Source organism: Chlamydomonas reinhardtii, chromosome 4, assembly GCF_000002595.2.
Source record: "Chlamydomonas reinhardtii strain CC-503 cw92 mt+ chromosome 4, whole genome shotgun sequence".
Lineage (NCBI taxonomy): Eukaryota > Viridiplantae > Chlorophyta > Chlorophyceae > Chlamydomonadales > Chlamydomonadaceae > Chlamydomonas > Chlamydomonas reinhardtii.
Window position 1 is genome coordinate 347,403 of NC_057007.1, and position 23,100 is coordinate 370,502.

General features: G+C 61.4%; 4 protein-coding genes across 4 annotated transcripts; 1 reads left to right on the forward strand and 3 right to left on the reverse strand.

Moving 5' to 3' along the window:
• Positions 1 to 68: 68 nt before the first annotated feature.
• Positions 69 to 5,250, forward strand: CHLRE_04g217910v5 (uncharacterized protein). Its single transcript, XM_001701228.2, has 10 exons — positions 69 to 373; positions 718 to 764; positions 1,343 to 1,418; positions 1,674 to 1,736; positions 2,179 to 2,259; positions 2,727 to 2,829; positions 3,295 to 3,392; positions 3,750 to 3,817; positions 4,054 to 4,084; positions 4,554 to 5,250. The coding sequence occupies exons 1-10, from the start codon at positions 206 to 208 to the stop codon at positions 4,644 to 4,646; spliced, it is 828 nt and encodes a 275-aa protein (XP_001701280.1). The 5' UTR covers positions 69 to 205; the 3' UTR covers positions 4,647 to 5,250.
• A 27-nt stretch (positions 5,251 to 5,277) lies between these two features.
• On the reverse strand, positions 5,278 to 11,908 carry CHLRE_04g217911v5 (uncharacterized protein). Its single transcript, XM_001701207.2, has 12 exons — positions 11,375 to 11,908; positions 11,209 to 11,250; positions 10,292 to 10,333; positions 9,558 to 9,752; positions 9,233 to 9,354; positions 8,941 to 9,108; positions 8,364 to 8,437; positions 7,035 to 7,200; positions 6,717 to 6,878; positions 6,510 to 6,593; positions 6,285 to 6,398; positions 5,278 to 6,138 (listed from the first exon to the last, which is right to left on the reverse strand). Exons 1-12 carry the CDS (start codon positions 11,547 to 11,549, stop codon positions 5,881 to 5,883), a joined length of 1,602 nt encoding a protein of 533 aa, XP_001701259.1. The 5' UTR covers positions 11,550 to 11,908; the 3' UTR covers positions 5,278 to 5,880.
• Positions 11,909 to 15,032: 3,124 nt separating this feature from the next.
• Positions 15,033 to 18,084, reverse strand: CHLRE_04g217912v5 (uncharacterized protein). Its single transcript, XM_043061746.1, has 7 exons — positions 18,007 to 18,084; positions 17,877 to 17,960; positions 17,168 to 17,706; positions 16,804 to 16,866; positions 16,408 to 16,476; positions 16,049 to 16,166; positions 15,033 to 15,642 (listed from the first exon to the last, which is right to left on the reverse strand). The coding sequence occupies exons 1-7, from the start codon at positions 18,028 to 18,030 to the stop codon at positions 15,424 to 15,426; spliced, it is 1,116 nt and encodes a 371-aa protein (XP_042925002.1). The 5' UTR covers positions 18,031 to 18,084; the 3' UTR covers positions 15,033 to 15,423.
• Positions 18,085 to 18,139: 55 nt separating this feature from the next.
• CHLRE_04g217913v5 (uncharacterized protein) lies at positions 18,140 to 22,984 on the reverse strand. The gene is made up of 6 exons (XM_043061747.1): positions 22,360 to 22,984; positions 21,974 to 22,036; positions 20,819 to 21,679; positions 20,022 to 20,336; positions 19,507 to 19,629; positions 18,140 to 18,922 (listed from the first exon to the last, which is right to left on the reverse strand). Exons 1-6 carry the CDS (start codon positions 22,459 to 22,461, stop codon positions 18,845 to 18,847), a joined length of 1,542 nt encoding a protein of 513 aa, XP_042925003.1. The 5' UTR covers positions 22,462 to 22,984; the 3' UTR covers positions 18,140 to 18,844.
• Between the last annotated feature and the right edge of the window lie 116 nt (positions 22,985 to 23,100).

The window sequence follows — 23,100 nt, forward strand, 5'->3', positions numbered from 1 at the left end:
CATGCAGGTGTTTCAGGGGTCGCACAGGATGGAAACAATGTTAATGTACAGTTTTGTGCGGTCCAGTACTTACATATATTGTTAAAGAACTGCACCGCTCACTCGCTCCCGTGTGGCTTGCAACACCGTCCGCTCTTGTGCTGAGGTCAACTCGGCTACCCAGCATCAACACAAACGAAGCTCCGGTATCACTTCCCCCATTAAAATGTCACTAACAATGCACCGACGCCCGGTCGCGGGCATCAGCAGCAGGAAGCCATCAGTGCGGGTCGCTGCCTTGTTCGGCAAGCCCAAGGCCTCAACCACCACCTCAGGCTCGAAGAGCGGCTCATCTGCCCGCATCACAGGGCGTGCGCCGGTGCTCGCGGACCCGGTGAGGAGTGCTGGGCGCACCCCGTGGCCAGCGGCCAGCGGTTGGGTTGGCCGCACGGGTGGCGGGCGTGCACCAGGCGCGGTTTGACCACCTAGCACGCATCGGTGTCACCGCTGCCGAAGATTATGGCTGTTTCTCAGGCCTGTAGATATACAGAAGCAAACGTGGTGCCCTAGCTGCTTCGGCTTGGGCTGGGCTCCGCTGACTTTCGGGGGCAGCCGCCGTGCCAAATCCCACTACGACACCACAGCGTGACTTTTCGATGTCGGCCGGTGAAATGCTGCTGGCGTTTGCCGAATCATGTCGCATGAAATTATCAACGCCCCCCCCCCCTTCCGCTGCAGGTCGACTTCGAGCAGGTCGGCTTCCGCTTTGACCCGGCCAACAACCGGTGAGGCTGGTGTGGCCGGTGGTGGTGGCGCTCATGTGCGGCTGAAGGGCCAGCAGGATGGGGCGCATGGGATACATGGAGTGCATAGGGTACAGCACGTGTGCATGAGAAGTCTTGATCTAGGTAACACGGGGCATATTTCGTGGGCTAGACAACCCATGACTGCAGCTCGCCGATGTCTTAACAACTCGCAGCACTACCGTATGAACGGGAAGGGGTGACAGGGAGCAAGGGAGGGCGGTCCACCTCGTGCTGTGTGTGCTGGAGTCACGCCGGTCCCAATCATGCGTGTCTCTTTTCCACTGCCGCACACACACGCCTGCTCGCGGTGCTCCACACGGGATGAGCACACACTTCTGTGTCGCAAGTCCCTACACGCTCTCTGGCATCCTGGCGGACGTCCCGTGCGCTGTGCCTCCTGCTACTCCTGCTACTCCTGCTACTCCTGCTACTCCTGCTACTCCTGCTACTCCTGCTACTCCTGCTACTCCTGCTACTCCTGCTACTCCTGCTACTCCTGCCTTCCTGCCTACTGCTCCCGTCCCCTCACATGCACGCGCGCGCACGCACACACGCAGCTGGCTGCGGGACGACCGCTTCGCGGGCAAGTTCGACCAGACCCTGGCCACGCCCAAGAGCGGCACTCCCTACGTGGTGCGTGTGCGTGTGCGGTGCATGTGCGTGGTTGTGTGGGTGCGAGCTTAGTCCGCTCACGTACGTGTAAGCAGAAAAGCTGGCTTGGATGAGTGGTCCGTGTGTGTATGTGTATGTGTGTGTTTGTGTGGTTTTCAAGGGAACGGCTAAGGGCACGAGGTTGCGCCCGCCTTGCCGGGCTCCCCATTCCTCAACCCGCACACCTTGGCCGCGCTCATTGTTGTTCGCATTCCTCCGCACCTGGATGGCGAACAGGTGTGGCCTGCCATCCACACGCTCCTGGTCAGCAAGGGCCTACGCAGCGTGACGCCCGAGGAGGTGGGGCAGGGAGGGAGGGAGGAAAGGGAGGGCGGGCGGGCGAGAGGGAGGCAGGGAGGGAGGGAGGTCCGGGGCCCGGGCATAGGAGCGGGGGAGGGTTGCAAGGTCACAACATTGGGAACGGGATACAAGCAGGGGAATCCGGAGACAGCAAGCCGCGGGTGGGGGTGGGGGGCGGAATGCAGGTGCGGAGTGCAGGGTCAGGCAGGAGGGATTGGCTGGCAGAGGACCGGATGCAGCCCACCAGCAGCTCACATGAAGAGCAGAGTGTGTTGCATGCCGTACACCCCACGTGCGTACACCCCGCCAGCCAACACACAGCAGGGATGCCTGACAACACACATACCACGGTCGGCACACCGCACCCACGCCACCACGCTCCCTCTCCCCCTTCCCCCATCATCACTCCTTTCTCCCTCCTCTGCCGCCCTCCCCCCGCAAGGCTCGCATCCTGACTGAGGAGCAGGGCTGGACGCTGGTGGATGTGCGGCTGGGCGACGACTACCTCAAGAACCACGCCGAGGTCGGGTTGTAAATACCTGCCCAAACTAAACCAAAACCAACGAAAACGAGGGGGTTGGGGTGGGGGATTGGGGACGGCGGGCTCGGAGCTGAAGGTTGGGAAGGCAGAACCGCAAGACCAGCCGCCATGCAGGCTGCCTGACCCGCAAACTGACTGAAGCACAAGACCCGCTGCCATGCCGACGGCCGATGGCCTGACCTGCACACACGTTCTGAGTCCCTAATGCTTGACAGGTACATGCGGTAATACCGCAACCACACGCTCCACGCTTCTGCCTCAAGTTCCGTGTATTGCTCACACCTCTCAGTCGTTGCGAACACCTTGACACACGGCCAACACTGCACATGCCCACCCGCACCGCTCCCCGCCCTTCCTGCTCTTCCTACACGAACCGCTCTTCCTAATCTTCCTGCACTCCCCGCTCTCCCTGCTCTCCCCCTCCTCTCCCTGCTCTGCTGGGGCCGCAGGGCGCCATCAGCCTGCCCATCTACCGCTATGTGGAGGGCACGGGGTTCTGGGACAACGTCAAGAAGGCGGCCATGGCGGTGGGGTTCGCCATGAGGGCCACGGGTAAGGCCGGGGGGAGGGCGTGTGTGTATATGACACGGGGGGCGGTGGGGTTCGCCATGGGGGCCACGGGTGAGGCCGGGGGGACAGCGTGTGTGTATATGACACGGGGGGCGGTGGGGTTCGCCATAGGGGCCATGGGTGAGGCCGGGGGGGGGGGAGCGTGTGTGTATATGACACGGGGGGTGGTGGGGCTCGTCACGAGGGCCACGGGTGAGGCATGTGTGGGTTTGTGGCACATGGGGGTGAGGAAGTGGGGTTGCAAGGCAGTGATTGTGAGAGCGGTCGTGTCTTGGGCGCATGGCACATGCAGCGAACCGTTGGGCCACCTGCCTGCGTGCCTCGGCACACACCCGGAGCCCTTCCATCCTCACACGGTAGCTCCCGCCCCCTCGCTATTACGCCACCTCACACGCCCCTCCTGCCCTGCGGCACGGCCCCCTCCAACCATGCCTGCACCCCAACCAGAGCGCGACCCGGGCTTTGCCGACAAGGCCCTGGGCCAGCTGAAGAAGAACCAGAAGGTGGTGCTCATGTGCGCCATTGGCGGCACGTTGGACACGCTGGTGCGTGCGTTGGAGGGCGACATGTGTGTGTTAAAGAGCACAAGGAAAACATATATGTGCATGTGTGTGTGGATGTGTGATTGTGTGATGTGTGTGTGTGTGCGGGTGTGTATACGTGTGCTAGGGTGGTTAGTGTCGGGCGAGGCTGGGGCTGGGGGGTGCGTGGTCAGGCCCACGTGCACCTGTACCTCACATGCAGGCCCCATGTGCACACACACACACCCCTTTAGTCCCCCACTTGAAACGGGTTGACATGACCGCTGCTCCCTCTCCCTCCCTCACCTGTCACGCCCATTTTAGTCTGGGACGACTCATGTAATCATGTTCCCTGCCCTTCCCCCACCCCAAAACACACAGCTGAACCTCCGTCAGGGCGTCAAGGCGGCCATCCGCGACCCTGAGCGGGCTTTCGGCCGGGAGTCCCGGTGAGCAGGCGCGCACGTGTTGAGGGGAACGGAAATGGAATGGCAATAGAAAGGCGGTGCCCGTGTGTATGTGCCTCGGGTGGCTGGAAAATACGTGCCACGAGGTCGAGTCCACACTGCACCCAAGGCTGCAGGTTGTGGCCTTGGCGCCACCTCTCGCAAATAATATACCGATTCCGCGACATTACGCGACACAGCACGGCTGAGTTGGTGTGTGCTCGTCACGGCGCTTGCAGGTCGCTCAAGGCTGCGTATGAGCTCATCAACGTGAGTGCTGGGGCCGGGGCCGCGTGCCTACAGCCTGTGTTCCCTTTGCCTTTGCTGTCCACTCGTCTCCACGCACACTTGAACCTCACTGTGTGCCTCCCGCCCTAGTTCGGCCATTGTGTCCGACACGTCAGGACGACACCCGTGTCGTTGTTGCCCCACATGCGCGCCATACCTGCGACCCGGCCCTCCAGATCCCCACACCCACACCCCCGCACCCCCACGCTCCCACCCCCACGCTCCCACCGCCACGCTCCCACCGCCACGCCTCCACCTCCATGCCCCCACCTCCACAATCCCACCTCCATGCCCCCACCTCCACGACCCAATCCCAACCGGCGAGCTCGCCTCGCATGTGCGTGGCTGGATGGGCTTTGTGATGCTGTTGATGAGACGTGCGCTCGCGGGCGCCGTTGGGCTGGGGCATGTGACCCCACGATTCATCCCCCTCCAACACCCACGCCTGCAGGCGGGCTGGGACGCCAAGAACATCTACTGGGTGGAGGGCGGCCTGCAGCAGTGGCGCTTCCGGGGCCTGCCCACCGAGGGAACCAAGGCGTAAGGGCAAGGCGCGAGGGCAAGGCGTGAGGGCAAGGCGTGAGGGGCGCGACTGGCATTCATTGGGGGGGAGCTGCAGTACCCCTGCGCTGCGGGGAGATGCACGGGGGATGGCTGCAAGCCGCTGGAGTAAAGCTCCGAAGCTGGGAGTAGGGAGCAGCGTGAGTGTCCAGACTGGGGCTGTTAATGGCAGAGAGCGCGTGGCAACCGCGAATGCATTGCGCACAGAGAAGCATTAAAGGGTAGCAGTGGAGGGTAGCAGTGGGGGATGGAATTGCTCCAGGCCATCGGCTATGGCAGGTATGGCTGTGAGAAGGGGTGTCAGCTTTGTACAGCTGGAAAATGGGCTGAGCCCCCGTACGCTTGGGAGCTAATAGGCGTGTATCGCCCCGTCAGAGCCTGTATGGCGCAAGGCGACAGCGAGAACTGTGAGCACAGTGAAGAATATGCCTCGGGTTTGAGCCCGCCCCAAGCGTCCAAGTAAAAGGGCCGGCTGTACGACTGTTGCCGCCTGAGCCATCCTTGGGTTATGACCCATACGTGTGTATGGGTCATACGTCTGGGCAGCTGGGCTACTGGGCCAAATTCAAGCCTACGACATTATTGTCAGATGCACCTTGGCTAATCAGCTATTGTGGCTGAAGGGATTACAGCCCGCTTCGCCGTCGTGTCAGTTCCCGATGTGTTTACCACACACGAGGTTGGGCTGCTGGGCCGCAGGTTGGCGTGCCCCGGCCCCCGCAGGGGGCGCGGCGCACCCATACGTTTCAGAAAGCGGCAGTTGACGAAAACTTGGGCAACACGTGTTCCCCGCTCCCGCCGACTGCACACAGGCATTATTTAAGCCATCTGTTACACGAAGCTGTTGTACACCAGGAAGAAGAGGCCCCAGCGACGAAGTTCAGATACCCGGCTCGAGTCCAGGGAACCCGACCGCGAAAGTAACTGATGCTGAACCAGATAAAATACGCTCAAACGCATAGAATTGGAGTCCGATGCCGCAAGGAAGCCAATGTTGAGGCCGATTTATCGCACAGACAGGCGCTGTTCCAAATGATTCATCAGATACATAAATAGCTCCAAATTAAGCACTTGTGAATCTTTCAAAAGCCTCGTAGGCGTGTAAACTGCGAGCGCGATCATCTGTCCTACCACGTTCAGCTCGCTGTCAACTATCTCCCACACTACAGACCGGATCGGGGGTCGGGTCTTCGGGTCCTCGGCAAGAGGGTAGCCCGCTACCACCAGCGCAGTTTGCGAGAGCCTGAAGTTGTCGCAGCTGCGGTTAATGGCCGTGTTAGTGGCCATCTTATTTTGGTATGCCTATTATGTGAATTGTGTGAAAATGTGCGAAAGGTGTCAAGCCTCTTGCTGTTCTGCACTGTCATCTGGAAGAAGTCGCAGGTGCCATTGCCGCGCCGCAGTGCATCAACCGTCGGGAATCTCGCGCTGCTCGGCCGGTAGTAGATTTGCTCCGTGGGGCTGCTGGGCACGGCCTGTCCGGACAACACAGCACAGACTTTGGGACTAGCTACGAGTCGGCACGCAGCTGCCCGGCACGAAGCCAGCAGTGCGCTCCCCCCACAGCAGTCATTGCGCGGATTGAAGCTCGCCAGCAGGCCCAATGGCAAAGACAATTTACCTCGAAGAACTCCTGCTCCGTGCAAGGGTCGAACTGCAGCTTCTCCTCGACACCTCGTATGAACGTTGACGTCTTGACGCCGTAGCTGATCGGCACAGCCGTGAAGCAGCCGCCCTGCGACGTTCGTGCCGTGCAGTTGGGTACAAACAAACCTTCAGCGAACAGCTGGAGCTTTGCAGATAACATGTTCAACGGGCCCGCAACCCCTGTCCGCAGTCCACCTACCATGGTGAGCACGGCATGCATGGTCGCCTCATAGAGCATGCCGTACAGCGCCCCCGACGTGGAGCTCAGGAGGCTCACCAATGCCTGCGAACAAGCACACCAAAGTAGGCGGGTCAGTCCGCACCGACCGGGTCGCGCACGCAATTATTGCTTTCTTGTTACGCTCTGTAATCCCTTCAGTTTGCATGCTATACTGCGTCGGCGTACCTGCAGCTCAGCGCGCACTGCCTTCTTTGCGAACTCTTCAGCGACCCACTTGCTGGCGAACACGAGGTACTGCATCTCGAACGTTTCCTTGTTGGAAACGATGTGCAGGAGCCTGTGGCTGACCTCCGGCCCCGAGCTGATGGCGCCAATCGAGCTCTGCATCTGTATGCGCAGCCATGCATGCAAGGCAGCAAATGAGACACGCCACAAACACGGATACCGATTCGCCAATTCGCCTTCCAGCAGCACATAAGGCAGGGCCCACAACAAGAAAGCCCATACATGCGCAAAACCAGGGTTGTATGCTTCACGCCACACCTGCGCAGTGTTGCAGCCGTCCACCGCGGCGCGCAGCTCCTCCAGCAGCTTGTGCAGCCCCTTGCCGGGATTGGTCCACGGCAGCCCCAGCGCAAACCTCGCCACACCGCCGTAGTGCTGGTGCAGCGCCGTGGTAAGCGACTCGTCCACAGTGCTGTACATCAGCCTGCGATGTGGGCGAACATGCGCATTGCAAAAAAAAAACTGCTTGGTGGGTTGTGCGTGCTGTGTGCATGCGTGTGAAGCCATGCCGTATGGGTTTGTGCGTGTTAACATTGCTATGGGCCTCATTGTCGGAGTTTTGCCAGGGCGGCATGGCCTGCCGGACCGATTAGGAGAGAGTCCATGAACCAACACCAAAACAAGTGGCGCAGTTCCCTCCGACGGCGGGTGAACGCCTCAGCGGAGTCCCGCTAGATACACGCCCTGTACTGGACCAATGCTGACTGGCATTGTTGGCACACGCACACGCACACGCACACGCACACACGTCTGACCAGACACAGGCACACACGTCTGACCAGACACACACACACACACACACACACACACACACACACACACACACACACACATACACACATACACACACACACATACACACATACACACACACACACACATACACACATACACACATACACACATACACACATACACACATACACACACATAGACACACACATACACACACATACACACACATACACACACACATACACACACATAGACACACATAGACACACATAGACACAGATAGACACACATAGACACAGACACACACAGACACACACATACACACACACACACACACACACACACACACACACACACATACATTAGCGGGCCGGGACTGGGATGCGCGTCCTAGCTTGCTTGCTGCACGCCGCCCTTAACATCGCTGTCGCCATTTTCCCTGCTCGTGACACTTGCTCGCTGCCGCCCCTGCGCCTGCAATTCCTCTATCACCCGTAGGTGAGCTCGACTACGACCAGCGGGCGGGAATCAGGGCATTAGGCGTGCTGGGTCAACGTTGTAGCGCGCCCAGGGCGCGGCGCATACAATGCATATGGGTGCCACTCGGGGTCAGGTCGTTCGTCGATCGCCCGAGGGGGGGTTCCAGGCTTTTTGCGGGTAAGTATGACTACCGGGGTCGACGCGGCTACAAGACGCTCGGTATCGGTAGGTATCCGTAAGTAACTCCGTCGCGCCGTCTGGGCGGGCTTCGTTTTGTTGTTTTCTTTTCAACACACACACACACACACACACACACACACACACACACACACACACACACACACACACACACACACACACACACACACACACCTCCTGCACGCCTGCAGCTCGTCCAGTTCCCACAGCGGCATGTACAGCAGCGCTGCGCCCTGCTTGCGCAACTCCTGCAGGAAACGGGCCACACTGCAGAGTTCAGAGCTAGAGGCAGAGGATAGATTACACAGAACCCCAGCAAGCACCTCAACGCGGTGGTGCATACACGGCCCACTGTTACTTAAGTGTTGCAGGCAGGTGCAAGCAGAAATTTACGTTAGGGGCGTGCAGTGACCAGTAAATGGGACAATCGTGTCGAAGCACATACCAGCAGCGCCCATGCAACAACGTGTCCCCCTTGCGGCAACTGGGTGCTGCTCAGGAGCGCCCAAAACCTGTTATTTACTTTTGCAGTTCGCACAACGATGAAGCCTCTTGCAACACCTGTGCTGCCATCTCACAGGTGCCATTCCAGCAGCACGCGCACCCGCTACCTCGCTATCAGCTCAAACGTCACTCAGTAAAACTCGATACATACAGTGCGAATGCTCGATTGGCTCACCACTTCAAGTGTCCATCCGCATCGGCCTGCACTGCACCTTCCCCGTCCCAACGACGCACACCCCGCGCCCACCTTGAATGTATCACGCTTGGGCGATGTCAGCAGCACGGTACGCGCCAGGATGTCGAATAGCGGCGGTGCACCATCGACGATGTACCAGGTCGCGGGGTTGTAGAGCAGCTGTCTGAAGCTCGAACGCTGCCCCATCACCACTTGTCCCGTCTCGTGCACGTAGCACCACTGCCAAAAAGAATTGAGAGGAGGAACGGCAACACGAACTCTTAGAGCACAGGACAAGTACTGCTGGTTGAGCTGTGAGCTTCTGACTAGAGCCCATAATTACAGCAGATATGATCTATCTTACCGCTTCGCCAGGATACATGAAATGCTCCCACACGATGAAGGGTGGCGGCGAGCTGCGCTTCAGGAGCCGCAGGATGAGGTATGTCGCGAACCAGGATTTCCCGATGCCGGGCGTGCCCGTGACTGCGAGACGTGTAGGCATGTGGCCACAGGATCATAAGCCGAGGAAGGTGGACATCGTATCTGTGGTTGTACCGTCTGCATCGTGTCAGGAGTGCCACCTGTTTCCCTGTGTACCACTCCTGGTTGTCCTCTCCATCTATCCAATCACTTCGACCGCATATTTGTGTGCGCAAGGCGAAAGGCCACGTCTCCTAGGCTCCTACCGATGTACTTCGTCGGCTTCTCATCGCACACCAGGGCGTCGAATAGCCGCGGGTAGCATTCTCGCACATACAGGGCGCTGAAGTCCGGTTGGAACTGGAAGACGATGTTGGGCCCCAGGCTCAGCAGCTCGCCGGGACCCGGCACCGCCGGCATGCGCAGCAGAGCCGCAACCATACTTGAGGCGATCGGGTGAACTGTAGAAGACAGACATGAAGGAAATAAATAGTCCCAGAGTACCAAGACAGAGTGCTATTCAGCGGTACTCAGCCGGGGCCCAGGCGTGCGCCGCAGCCTATGCACCCACCGTGCCATGCCCGAGCGAGTGCCCCGCCCACCCACCCCAACCTGCCTACAGCTGGCGCGCTCTATGCGAGCTCCCCTGGGGCGGGTGTTGGGCGGGTGTTAGGCCCAGCTCCCAGCACGCACCCAACACGAGTGGGCGCAACCAGCTCACCCCGCAGTCCCCAGCAACGACCCACCCGCCCCACCGCGCAACGGCCTCGCTGCTGCCCCTCCGATATAGAGGCCAGCACCCCTGGCAACGGGCTCCGCTCCCCCGACAAGGCCCGCTTTTTTTCTTGCTTCCGTAGCGGGGGGCAGACGAGCCTCGAATTGGCCTCACCCGTCTTAATGCCAAATGTGTTCAGCCAAACCCCGATCTTTCCCCCTGAGGATCGGTTCCCTTCCCACGAGCGCCAGGCCTAGAGGCCCTGCAATGCAGATGGGGTCTCACCGTCAGCTGCCGTGCTCCCGGGGCCCAGCCCTGCCGCCGCGCCTGCATGACGAGAACGTCACATGCATGCAGGTCAGGATGATTGCACATCAAGCCGTATCCTGAAGAGACAGAGGCGGTGGTTGCGCAATCGGGGATTCAATCGCAACATGCCGGAATGCTTCACATGGGGCTGGTGCGCTCCGCACCGCGCTTAGGGGTGAGGCCCGTCGAGAAGAAGGGTGCCCCAATGCTTGGGGTTGGCCCTAATCACTCTCTCGTGCTTGCCCAGGACGCCAGCCACCCAGCCTCAACTCCTGGTACTCTTGTGACACGCCAGCGCCGCAACCCGTTGCATACCCCGCCATACCCAGCTGTTACCATGCCACCGCTGCGCTCTTCGCGGTAGCTCAATCACATACGTACTAAACCGCCGCGGGATGCTTGAGCTGCTGCGAGGCTCGGGCGGATGCACCTGGCCCTCAACACATTCCTTCGACCAAACCCGACCCAAACCATCGTTGAAGCTCGTCCCGCACCCCTCTCCGATGCCGCTCCGCGTCCGGGGCCTCGCCCCAGACCCAAGCGGATCCTGTCACGATCATGCCCACTAATCCGCTCCCGTAAGGATTTAAGGTCAGAACTCAGACAACGCAAGGTTTGAAGCTATATTGAGGAACGTTTCGTGGAAAGGAGACGAACCTGGATGGTGGCCCCGCCTCCCACTGAATTGCACTTTCTGATGCCCCGAGCACGCCACGCCGCACCCCGCAGCCCCCAACAACTACCACTGTGTCGATGCCCACCCTACAGCCTCTTGAAATGCTCACCAGCAGCGCTGTTCACGATAGCTCAAATACGTACGTACTACACCGCCGCGGGACACTAGAGCCGGAGTCTTAGGTCAGGTCAAGCCTGGGCTAGCACAACCAACTCACCGGCTCCAGCTGCGCTCCCCGCACCGAGGCCAGCCGCCGAGGCTGCAAGCCATGGGAGCGGTCGGGGGGACACGTGGAGCTTAGGAGCTGCATGCCGCTGCTCGTTTCAGGCGCGCAAGCTCGTCCCTTCACCCAGCGACGTCCCCCGACCTTCCCTCACGCATACCGCGGGCTTCGAATTTCTCAAGGAGCAGCAGCTCCTTCTTCCGTAGCATGAGCTCCTTCTCCCTGTAGTACCGCTTGTCCTCGGCATCCTTAGCCGACTCCGCCGACTCCGACATCCGGGCTATCTCCGCTCCTATGTCGTTAAGTTCCTTTTGCAGCTTCTCTCGTTCCTCCATTTGCCAAGGGCCGCTCGCGAAGAAGGCCTGCTTGGCTCAGGTGGACTCCTTGAGGTTACAGGAGTGGTGGGATACGACCATAACGCGAAGTATCACTCAGGGCCGAGCGATTAAAATGTTGCTCACGGACGACACGTTCAGTCCCAATCGGTCGCTGGCGATGAGAGTTGGCTGCCTCGTTGGAACCTTATCTATGCAACACCAGTGTTTGCAAATGAATGGAATGGTTAAGACTTGTCTGGAAGGGACAAGGAAGCAGCAGGAAGCCAACCCCAACTCGGCGCTGGGATTGGCACATGGGGCCTAAGCGATGGGCCCATCAGGCCCGGTTCAACAGTTTGGCCAGCGTGACGTGGCAGAGGGGTTTAGCGCGTGTCATTCACGCGATAAGGCTGCGACGTAACGACCTTACGGCGCGACCAATTTAGATATATTATTGCATGAACTGTTTTGCTTTTTGAATAATCCTTTTGAGACTAGTTTTGGCGGTCCATGAGCTTCCTGGCTCGTTTGGACCAATCTACGAGCATGAACTTGTAACATCAATCAATCACGTGGCATCCGTGCCTTCCCCTCGCAGCTAATGGAGGTGCTAACGAGCTCCGGGGTACATGGGCTGGTGGTGTATGCCAGTAAGTGCTTGCGGTCTGTGAACGCCTAGGCTTGGGCTTTGTAGGTGCCTCATGGTAGGTGTTACAGTTACAGTGCCCATAAATTATGCCCCAGCGTTTCTTGGTGCGGGGGGCCGCGGACCGTGTGCTGAATAAGCCGCTCACCCCGGCGGGCAAGCCGTTTGCGCGCCTGCTGAAAGCCATGACTGCATTGCCCGCGGTGACTCTTGTGGCGCCGCCCGAGCCGGGCGCGTGGGTGAGTCATGTGCCGTTGTGGGCTAACCCGGCGCTGTGTGTGGACGGCCGCACGTGGGAATTGGCTTTCGCGGATTTGTTCGCTCTGCCGGGACTGGCGTGTGTGGGCCAGCTGGTTGCAGCGCATGACGGCCTGAACGAACTGCGGCAGGCATTGACAAGCCCTTGGGCGGAGGGCTCCCGGTCTGGTGAAGCGAGTGCGGATATGTATGTGACTGCTGTGTGGAGGCGGGTGCTGCACTGGAGCACGCGGGCACGCCTGCCGTCGCCCCTGCCGGGGCCGGCGTCGCCTCAAGAGGCGGCCGACCGGTTTGCGGCGGCGGTGGCCCTTCTTCCCGCTGGCTGGGCTGCCGCCGCGCGTGCGGCCCAGCTGGATCGGGGGCCTGCCGCCGCGCTGCCGCTCCCGGTGGCCGACGTCGTGAGTGCTACGGCGGCGTCGGTGCAACGGGTGGTGCGGGGACTCGGATGGTTGCAGTGCGGGGGGCCGCCCATCCTGCTCACTGCCTATACGGTGAAGGCGGGGACCGTGCTACAAATGGCTCCACAGTTAGCCGCCCTGAAGGCTAAGCATTTGCAGTATGTGTGCGATGCGGGTGTGTCGGGGGTGGGGGCTGCCCTGGCGGCGGGGGCCTTCGTGTGCACCTTGGCCCGCTTGTGGTCGCTGAAATGGGAGAATCATCATAAGGAAGCACTGTGGCGTGTGGCCGCCAACGCTTGCTGGGCGTTTCCACGGCATGCTAGCGAGCGGGCGCGAGGCGTTACTGTTGACCCGTGTTGGGCGTGTGGGGTGGACATGCAGGATGGGGACCGGCGTCACTGGTTTTGGGACTGCACTGTTGCGCTGTCACTGCGGGAAAGTATGGGGATGGCTATGGGTTTCCTGCCGGAGGAGGCTCTAAGTGCCTTCTCTCGTGAGGAGTTGTGGTTAGTGCGCCCGCCTGCGGGGCTTGCGCCACCTGTGTGGGATGTGGTGTGTCTCGCTGCTATGTCTGCCCTGGACTTTGGTCGGCAGCGTGTGGTTATGGCCGGGTTGGCGGCGCGAGCGAAGCTGCCGTCGGCCCGGGTGCTGAGCATTGGACTTGCCGTCGTAGCTGACTTCTGGGGTCGTCTCCAGACGTTTGTGACTTTGGGTATCAGGCCAAAGGGTTGGGACGCTGTGCCGTTTGCGCATCCCTTCATGTCTCGGGCTGTTGGTGACGGCATGGTTTTGCGCTTGCCGTATGACGCTGATTCCCCGCCCCCCTCGCCGTGAGAGGTTGTGCGTGGTTGGTGGCTCTGTGTGTGGGCAGGATGCACGTGTGGGCGACCGTTCTAGTACCTGGACGCTTGCGCCCTGGTTAGTGCGTGCGCTGTGCGTGTGTCCTGCGGCCTAGACGTTTCCCGGCACTCCTGTGCCTAGGCTTGTGGCGTTGAGGCACAGCGGTGGGGCTCTGGCGGGTTGAGGCTTGGCTAGGACTCACTGTGCGCGGAGTCACACGGACTTTGCCCGCGGGAGGGTTTGCAGCAAAGTCGGGGTTGGGCCCTGATAGCATGTGATGGCTCGGCGTCTTCGGGAGCTGGGACTGTCCCCTCTGTAACATCCGCATCCATAAATTATGGTCGGACTGTCCCTTCTTTGTAATGTCGGGGGGGGGGGGGATTAGGTGTGCGAGATTGAGCTGTGCGGCGGCCAAACATGCAACATTTATCAACTCCTCAACTGGCTTTCGGCATCTTGTGGGTTTGCTGCGGCCTTCGCAACTGGATAGTGGGCCAACAGGGTACTGGCCAGCACAGGCGGTGCTCGTGTTGGCTTGCCTCTTGCCCCTTCGGGCGGAGCCCTTGTGGTCGCATCGGGGCCTTCTCGGTTACCAGCCTCCAGAGCCCTGCAGAGCCCTTCAGAGCGCTTCAGAGCCCTTCAGAGCGCCTTAGAGCCCTCCAGAGCCCTCCAGAGCCCTTTAGAGCCCTCCAGAGCCCTTTAGGGCCCTCCAGAGCCCTCCAGAGCCCTTCAGAGCCCTCCGGAGCCCTTCAGAGCCCTCCAGAGGCCTGTGCAGATCCCTCCAGAGGCTGAGCGGCTCTGAAACAGCCCGTGTCAGGAATGCCAGACCACCCAGGAGGTAGCAGGAAGCCGCTTTCCAGCTCTGGCTGCCCGCGGCTCAGCTGCAAGAGGACCTGAGCTCCGACGCTTACCGCGCGCTTCACAAGGCGATGAAGAACTGACGCTAGTCGCTAATGACTCAACAGCAAAAAGACTAAGAACAGCCTCCATTGTTCGACTTCGGAGTTTCAGCCGAGTTTCACCGAGTTTCCTCCAAGTTTCCTCCGAGTTTTGACTGGGTTTCCCTTGAGTTTGCAGTTTTCAGTGCAGCCCCCTTGGCGCCGCGCCGTTCAGCCGCAGCCGCGTGTGAGCTCTGATGCAGCTCGATCGTAGGTAGGAAGACTGACGCACCGGTGCACGCAGTGCACCGCACGCGGCCATGTCCTCACCTGGCTGGATAACATCCCATCACATCCCACACGCCACTTCCCAGCGCGGCGGGGACGGCTGGCGCCGCCCCGCCGCGCCAGTTACAGTGCAGTCCGTGTGAATCCCGTGTGCGGCCCAGATGCAGCTCATGGAAAGGCGCAGCCCCATGCATCCCATCTGAGTTTACACGCAGCTCACGCGCAGCTTCCCAGCCGGCACCACACGCAACTGCCAGCTCCCACTCGTGCGCCACGCCAACCGCCAGCCACCACCCCCTGACCTCCGCCGTACACCTATGCACTCATGTCGCTTCGCAGCCGGTCTCCCGTGCAACTTCCAGCTCCCAGCCGTACAGCTACCCGACTCATGCCAACGACCCGTGTGCGTGCTCCCAGGCTCAGCAGCTTCCCAGCCGGCCCACCGTGCAACTACCAGCTCCCAGCCGCGGCAGCTACAGACACCCAACCGCAGCTCCTGTACGGCTGAGGGGGGTGGGGGTGCCGTACACGAGTTAGTTGGGCGTTAGTTGGAGCTGTCCCAGGATGAAGGTTTATCTATTTTTTCACTTCACCGCAGCCCCAAACGCCATCATCAACAAGGGCTCATTCAGCACCATGCCAAAGGGCCCCGCCGCCGCCACCGCCTCCAGCAGCCCCGTCGAAGCAGCCGCCCGCGTCGCCGCAAGCCGCGCCTTCCTCCCTTCCTCCTGCTCCGCCTCCTGCTGCTCCCCCTCCTGCAGCTCGGCCGCCTGCAGGGTGGCAACGGCCGTGGCGGCCGCCGCCTGCCCGCGCGTGCACACAGCAGCAAGGGGGCATGATAACTCAGGAGATACTTTTGAACTAGGGAGCGGCAGCACGCGGCAGCAGGCGGCCGGACGAGCGCGGCAGAGGGGCGAAGGCAAGGGCCTTAAAAACTTGAGTCACGTGCAGCATCAGCAGCAGCACACAAGTGCATGGGTGGCACAGATGCTGCTCAATGCCCGGGACCCCCATGGGCCGCTCCGTGCATCCATCCCCATCCCAATAGGTGACCAGCCGCCACCTGTTCTCACAGGCTGTAGCCGCCACCCTTTCCACAATCAGTCTGCCCCAAACGACGAGAACGTCGTGGCAAGCGGAATTCCGGCAGCCCCAGTAAATACTACAGGCCTTCCCGGGCACGCTCTGTTTCTGGGTCCGTGCGCCCACCTGTGCCCCGGGGCTAGGCCGCATGTCCCAGTAGCGCTCCAGGGTGTGCGGGGCGCCGTCCGCGGGGGCCACCAGCGGCGGGTAGGGCGGCGGTGGAGAGCTCCAGCCGCCGCCGGGCCTGAGGAGTGCGAACGAGGGCAACTGAGTTCGCGGTGGTTGTGATGGCGGCGGCGGTGGTGGCGGTGGTGCCGTCGAGGAGCACGAGGAGGGCAATTTGCCTAATACTTCATGGCCTGAACTTACGGCCTGTACCTCACCCAGTACTGCCTCCACACACAGACACCCACAGACACAACCCCGTCCATACTTCCTTCCTTGTGCACTGTAACACAAACCCGCCCACATGCGCAGACACACACCTGCGCATGTGGCTGCGGTCGCTGGCGAAGTGCGACAGGTAGGTGGCGGCCGGGACCACCCGGTAGTACCTGCGTGGGTGGGTGGGTGAAGGAAAAGGAGGAAGAGGAAGAAACGGAGGGGGAGGAGGAAGAGGAAAAGGAGGATGGGGGAGGGAACAATCAATAGTAGGCTAGCGGGATGGCGGTTGGGGGTTCAGGCTGGAGGAGTCAGGCGTGTAGCGCCCATAACACGCACATGCACATGCAGGTGTCCCAAGGCGGGTGCACCATGTGATGCACATGCGGAGCGATTTATTCATCATTGCCAGCCTAAGCCCACATCCAACTGTATGGCAGACACCACACCAGTGGCACGGCAAAGGCGCAGTACGGTAAAGGTGCAGTACGGCACCGCACCTGCGGAAGTTTGGTCGCAGGGGCTGGTGCACGTGCAACGCCCGCCGCGCGTACTCCTCCAGACTGGCGGGATGGGGGGAAATGGAGAAAGAGAAATCAAAGTGAAAGGAGTACAGTAAGGGAGTGAGAGAAGGCGAGCACGGTAGGGTGGGAGGGCGAGACGAAACACACAGGTATGTAAATAGGCGAGTCAGCAGGTAAGTAAGCGCGGCAGACCCGTCACACAGACGCTCTTGCTGCAACGCCGTCGCGTGACCGCCTGTGCCGACCGAACGTGCCGACATGCTATGACAGCATACCCGGAACCGGCCCACGTCCCGGTCGCTCCCTGCGCTCCCTAGCCCCGGCTCCCCCGCGGTCTGACCTGCATGGGAACGGCAGTACCGTGTCAAGGTCCCAGACCAGCACACCCGCCGGGCCGGCACAGCCTGCTACAGCCGCCGCCACCATGGCCGTGGCCGTCACAGCCGCGCCGTCTGCCTCCCCCTGCACCCTTGCGACGGGCCTTCCTGCGCCTGCTCCTGCCCCTGCGCCTGCTCCTGCCCCTGCTCCTGCCCCTGCGCCTGCGCCTGCGCCTGCGCCTGCGCCTGCGCCTGCGCCTGCGCCTGCGCCTGCGCCTGCGCCTGCCCCTGTGCCCGCGCCTGCCCCTGCTGCCTCCCCTGCCGGTCTGCTGCCGCCGCCGACGCGGTGCAGCAAGACCACGTGGTAGTCCCACACCACCAGCCCGCGATTGTCGTCCTCCGCATCCCCACTTGGACCTGGATTCGGATCCGGTTCTGCTGATTGGCGGGAGCGTTGCCCGGAGCTGCTGCCCCCCCCGTCGCCTTCATCGTCACCCGCACCGCCATCCTCAGTGGAACCCTGCTGTTGCCGGAGGCCTGCCCGCTGCTGCCAGATGGGTATCTGTTTGAGGGTGTGGGGGTGGAGCGAGCTGGGCTATGCAAAAGCACTGCGCCCGTTGGAGCGCCAGCGCGGTGGGCGCGGTGGGCGACCACTGGGCGACCACTGTAGTGAGCAGTGTGGCAATGCACGTCTAGGACTGCCAAAAGGACTCTTTGCATAGGTCCCCGTACCTGCTTTGCGGGGTTGCTGATAAACACCGCGAACAGGTCGCCGATGCATGCCGCGAATCCCCGTGCAACGAGCGTCGTGGCAAGCTGGTGGACATTTTCTTCGCAATAGCATGCTGTGTAGGTAAATGGCTCGCTCTGGTCTATACCGGTACATGCTAGCTTGCGTGGAAATTGGCCCTCTGCCGCAGGAGCTGTCGCCGCTTGTGGTTTCTCAGCTGTGGCGGTGCTCATGCTGGAAGCAGCATGTAGAAAAACCAGAACAAGATATCTACGATTTACATGAGCTCTTTGCAGTGGCGCAGAGCACTAACACACACGACAGTCATTCACCCATGGCCCCCTCACGAGAAACCATGGCATCAACGGCCGCACCAAGCTCAAAGAAACTAGTTCTTCATCTCCTCAAAAACACCTCCTGCTCTCTAGTCTATGCAACGCGGTGCCGGGTAGTGCCGGCGCTAGCATTGGCTGAAGCGCCGCCAACCAACAGGACGCCACGCAAGCCATGCAGTCCACTCCAGTCTCACGTGACAAATACAGCGTTGATCAGTTTGATGATTCGCCTAGCCCTAAGATCAACACACGGACACCACACAGTTGTAAGCTTGCTGGTGCAAGCAGCTGGTCCGAACGGTATTCTGGATGCCGTGCTGGTGCAACCTGCAAACCAAGAGTAGCAAACACAAACTGCGCCAACCCGATAGCGAGCGCTAACCCTGGAGCAAACCGCCCCGGATTTCGGCGCTCGCCTGGTAGATGGGCTTCAAGGTGTGTGCACGCAAACGAAACCACCGCCTTCCCGCCCTCACGGCTACCATATCACCAACCTATCAACGCGCACAATCCCACACTCGCCACACCAAGCTACAGCTCGCAATCACCGCTAACCTACCACTCGTGGGCACACTCGCTCTGCCACGAGCTACCGTGCGACCGCACGTCAGCTCGGGGGCACCCCGCACCGACTCTCACATCGACTCCCGCAATGCACGCGACACCAGTTCAAAGGTGGTGAAGGTCATGGCCGCCGCGGGCGTGGTACGGACCTGCGTGCGGGGGTGGGTGGGTTACATTTCTCAATGAACAAGAGGTGCAGGGCGGGGGGCGGGGAGCGTCAATATGCAGCACAACACCGTGCGAAGGTATCCGACACGACCTTGCAATACGGCCTTCCAATGACGCCGTTAGAGCTCTCGAAGCGCACGCCGCTATTGCCCTGCGCCGCCCTGTCCACATCCCATTCCCCCCTGGTTTCCGGGATTGGAGCTAACTGCCCCCTCCCCCCTCATGCTCTCGCCATCCTGCCACCTCCTGACCTTCTTCACCCCGCTTACCCCACTCCCTCAACTCCCCCACCCAGCTCCCCCACCCCTTCTGACCCTCCCCCACTCTCCCCATTCGCGGATGGGGACTATTGTCGAGTGCCACTCCGTTGTCGAAGCACTAGGCCACGCTCTCCTCCTCGCTCTTTTGCATTCGGGTTCGGTCGCTTTGGGCTGGTACCTACATTCCCTCTCGCCCAAACCTCATGTACGGAAGCTCGCATATGCGGCTGCAGTTCTTCCTGCAGCGTGGCTGTTTCCTTACGGGATTGGTTCAACGTTCAACCCCAAACCCCCACACCACCCACAAGGTTGGCCGCGCAGCCCCTGTAGAAGCCCCTCAGTCCGTCCTCGCGCCACACCGCCGTCACCGCCTCCTTCAGGCCGGACAACGGTCCGCTGCCGCTCAGGTGCATGTAGGAGCGGACAACCTACATGGGGCCGGGGGGTTACACGCACTAAGTTTACGAAGTAAAGTCGTAGCTAGGTGCAAAGGTACACAGTAGTCGATGTAACGACGGGGGGGGAAGGTGTTATGTGCCCGGGCCCAACGAATTAGGCCCCAATAGGGGTGGCGAGGGGGTTGCAAGGATGGTACAGAGAAGCGTAGCGAGCGGGAGTGGGTGGGCGGGGCGGGGCTGAGGGCGGAGTGGGGTGATGTTGGGGGACATCCGAGCAGCGGCCTGCCCCACGGGCCTGCCCACACACCTCCACCGTGCGCGCCTGGGGCCAGCCCTGCCTTCCCCAAGGAAGCAGGCCCGCGGCCCGGCCCAAACCCCGGTTGAGCTTTTCTTCAACCACCCCAACAACCCCACACACGCACCTCGTGTGGGTAAGTGGCCGTGGACGCCACCACCTTGGCAAACGCCGACGTCGCCACCAGCTCCGGCACAGTCAGCGTGTCCGTGGTGGCAGCCGCTGCCGCAGCCGCCGCCGCTGCAGCCGCCTCCGCTGTCGCCTCCTCTGAGCCCTCCAGCGGCGCAGCCGCCTCCGCCTCCGCCGCCACCCCGCTGCCTCCAGCGCTGCCTTCCGCCACCAGTCTGTCCAGGCGTTGGTTCCGCAGCGCCGTCACGGTCTCGCGGTGAGCACGGTCGTACTCCTCACGCGCCCGCCGCTCCGCCTTGCGTGAGGCCACAGCCTGAAGGCATACAGTTGCAAACACGATACATCATGCACATACGCTCACGTCTTGTCCTCCCTTGGCAACCCAGACACACACACACACACACACACACACACACACACACACACACACACACACACACACACACACACACACACACACACACACACACACACACACACACACACACACACACACACATGCGCACGGTGTCTGGGTGCTTCTGTCCTTGTGCTCTCACGTATGGGAAACCAACTGGACGAGAGGTCACGCACAATCCCCATCCCCACAGCCACACCCACACCGCCCACCCTCCACCCCACCCCAGCCCATCCCAGCCCACCCCACCCCACAAGCGAAGCATAGGGCCACGCTCTCCTCCTCGCTCTTTTGCATTGGGTTCGGTTTGGTTGGGACTGGTATCTACAACCCATCCCACCCCACCCTCCACCCCACCCCACCCCACATCCCACATCCCACCCCATCCGCCACCCCACCTGCTTGGCGTACTCGTACAGCGGGAACTGGATGGCCACGTGTGCAATACCCGCCATGGAGGGAGCCAGCCCGCTGTACAGCCCCCGCAGCCCCTCCTCCCGGGCAATGCGCAGCAGCGCCTGTGCCGTACTCTTGTACGGCGCACGGTTGAGGTAGGAGGCAACCGCCGTGGAGGTTGACGGCACCGGCAAGACGGGCGTGTTGGGGAAGCGAGGCAGGGCTGCTGCTGGTGGTATGTGTGGTGTTGTTGCTGTTGTTGGCGCTGCCCCCGGCCCTTGACCCACTGCTGGCCGGGGTAGCGATGCCGACGCCGGCCCTGCTAGTGGCCCCGCTGCCGCTGGCCCCGTCCCTGCCCCCGCTGCCCCCGTCCCTGCCCCCGCGCCTGTCCCTGTCCCAGCCCCTGCCGCCGCCGCCGCTCTCCCCGACGTAGACGCCACCGGCGCTCCGCCGCCGCCCCCGCTGGCGCTCGCGGCCGCAGATACCGTCGCCACGGCTCCTGCCGCCGCTCCTGCCCCCGCCCCTGCTGCCCCCGCCCCCGCTGCCCCTTCCGCCGCCATACCCGGCAACGACATGCCGTGACACTGCATCCGCGTCTTCACCACCCACAACGGGTTGGTCACCAAGATGGTGGTCACGCCCGCGCCCGCCGCCGCCGCCATGTGCGTCAGGGGCGAGGTCGGCAGCTGCGGCACCGCCGCCGCGCCGCCGCCGCCCGCTTCCCCAGGCCCCTGCGGCTGCTGTGCGGCGGTTGGCACGGCTCCCAACCGCTTTTTAAGGCTGTCATACACGACGAAGTACACTGCCCAGTTGGGCAGCAGCGCCAGGAGCGTGGGCCCCAGCCCCTTGTACATTCCTTTGACCTGTGTTGTGAATGTAAGTCATTGTGTGTGCACGTCGTAAGTGCGCGCATGTTTGTGCCTGCCTGCCCTGTGACCTTCGTAAGATGCGCATGCATAGGAGTCTGAGCAGAAAGCCGTACCCGCACTGCACGTGACACGGCACGTGCGTGTCACGGAGAGGGGCGGCCAATCAAACGCCTTGGCCTTTGCCCCGCGAATGAACAACCCCGCACACCGTCACCCGCTACGGAGGCCAGCCTCCCTCCACCTAGGTACGCATAGTAGACGTGCGCACGAGCACATTGCCCGGCTCACCCCTTCATTGGCGATGATGGCTTTGATGCCGCCGGCGATTGTCGTGCTGCGGGACCGAGTGACCTGGGTGTGACAGGGCAGGAGGAGGGCCGGGCAGCGACACGTGGAGTGCGGCGACATGAGACTGGCTGTTGATGTGTGGGCAGGTGGTGGCTTGCGGCTGAGATGTAGCAGAGGGGTAGCTAGGGCACGATGGCATGCAATGGTGTTGGTGTTGTGGGGCAGGCACAGAAAGCGGCACGCAGCATGCACCCGGCAGGGTTTGGAGGGCTGGTCGGCCGCCGCCGTTGACACGACCGTGTCCCAACCCTGGCACCCTCCGGAGCCTGATAGCCTCACTCTTCTTTCCCTCTCCCCCCATCCTACCCCTTCTAGGGGGGACACACCTGCAGCCGTGTTTTCAAAACGTCCAAGGGACAGACGAACACCGCGGTGACCAGGCCGGCGACCGCCCCGGAGACTGCGTTGATGGCTTCGTCACGTTCCATCGGCGCCACAACTCCAGCCCGTGCCAAATAGGTTTGATGGTGACGATATCCTTCTGAGAACTTTAGTTATAATCGAGGACGCCGGCCGTGTTTGTTAGCACAAGAGGCGTGCTGGGATGGGCAAGAAGAACCCTCAGCTACCAGAGCGTCGCGAGGAGTCCGCTGGTCCAGTAGCTCTCCAGGTATCCACTGCCAATGTTGTCAGGGGGCACTCCGTCCGGTCTCGCGTGAGGCGGGCCGCCCAACAGACCTCGACGAGTCCACCCCAGCTGTACAGGGTTAATGTCTCAACATGGGCATGGTATCTGTGAAGCCAACGGCCAGTAGCACTAGGCGGTGTGTGGCGCGCGCGTGTGCAAGAGCTGGCCCAGCTTGCGTAAACGGGTTAATGCTCAGCCTCGAGGGTATGCGTGTGTTACTTTGTTTGTACGCGGATGTTTCGACGAGACGCTATCAAATTAGTTACAGGCGCGCAGTCTGCACAAAGTCGAAAAACCTGCTGCTGTGCTCAGGCCTCCTTAATGAGCTTGTATAATTGTAATAAGAAAAGTCTTAAGCAGGTGGTTAGCTAGGCCAAGGAGCAGCCCTCGTTGTGCAATTCATCGCAAACCCCTGCATGCTGCGCAAGCGGGGGCCGTC

Coding starts and splice junctions, on each gene's coding strand:
- CHLRE_04g217910v5 (XM_001701228.2), top strand. CDS start 206: ATGTCACTAACAATGCACCGACGCCCGGTCGCGGGCATCAGCAGCAGG. Junction 765..1,342: donor TTTGACCCGGCCAACAACCG/GTGAGGCTGGTG, acceptor GCACACACGCAG/CTGGCTGCGGGACGACCGCT. Junction 3,818..4,053: donor GCTTTCGGCCGGGAGTCCCG/GTGAGCAGGCGC, acceptor CGGCGCTTGCAG/GTCGCTCAAGGCTGCGTATG.
- CHLRE_04g217911v5 (XM_001701207.2), bottom strand. CDS start 11,549: ATGGAGGAACGAGAGAAGCTGCAAAAGGAACTTAACGACATAGGAGCG. Junction 11,251..11,374: donor TGAGAAATTCGAAGCCCGCG/GTATGCGTGAGG, acceptor CATGGCTTGCAG/CCTCGGCGGCTGGCCTCGGT. Junction 6,594..6,716: donor CAGTGCGCGCTGAGCTGCAG/GTACGCCGACGC, acceptor GCTTGTTCGCAG/GCATTGGTGAGCCTCCTGAG.
- CHLRE_04g217912v5 (XM_043061746.1), bottom strand. CDS start 18,030: ATGTACCGGTATAGACCAGAGCGA. Junction 16,477..16,803: donor CTGCGACCAAACTTCCGCAG/GTGCGGTGCCGT, acceptor CCACCCACGCAG/GTACTACCGGGTGGTCCCGG. Junction 15,643..16,048: donor GGCCTAGCCCCGGGGCACAG/GTGGGCGCACGG, acceptor ACGCGCGGGCAG/GCGGCGGCCGCCACGGCCGT.
- CHLRE_04g217913v5 (XM_043061747.1), bottom strand. CDS start 22,461: ATGGAACGTGACGAAGCCATCAACGCAGTCTCCGGGGCGGTCGCCGGC. Junction 20,337..20,818: donor TGTACGAGTACGCCAAGCAG/GTGGGGTGGCGG, acceptor GTATGCCTTCAG/GCTGTGGCCTCACGCAAGGC. Junction 19,630..20,021: donor CGGCCACTTACCCACACGAG/GTGCGTGTGTGG, acceptor GGCCCCATGTAG/GTTGTCCGCTCCTACATGCA.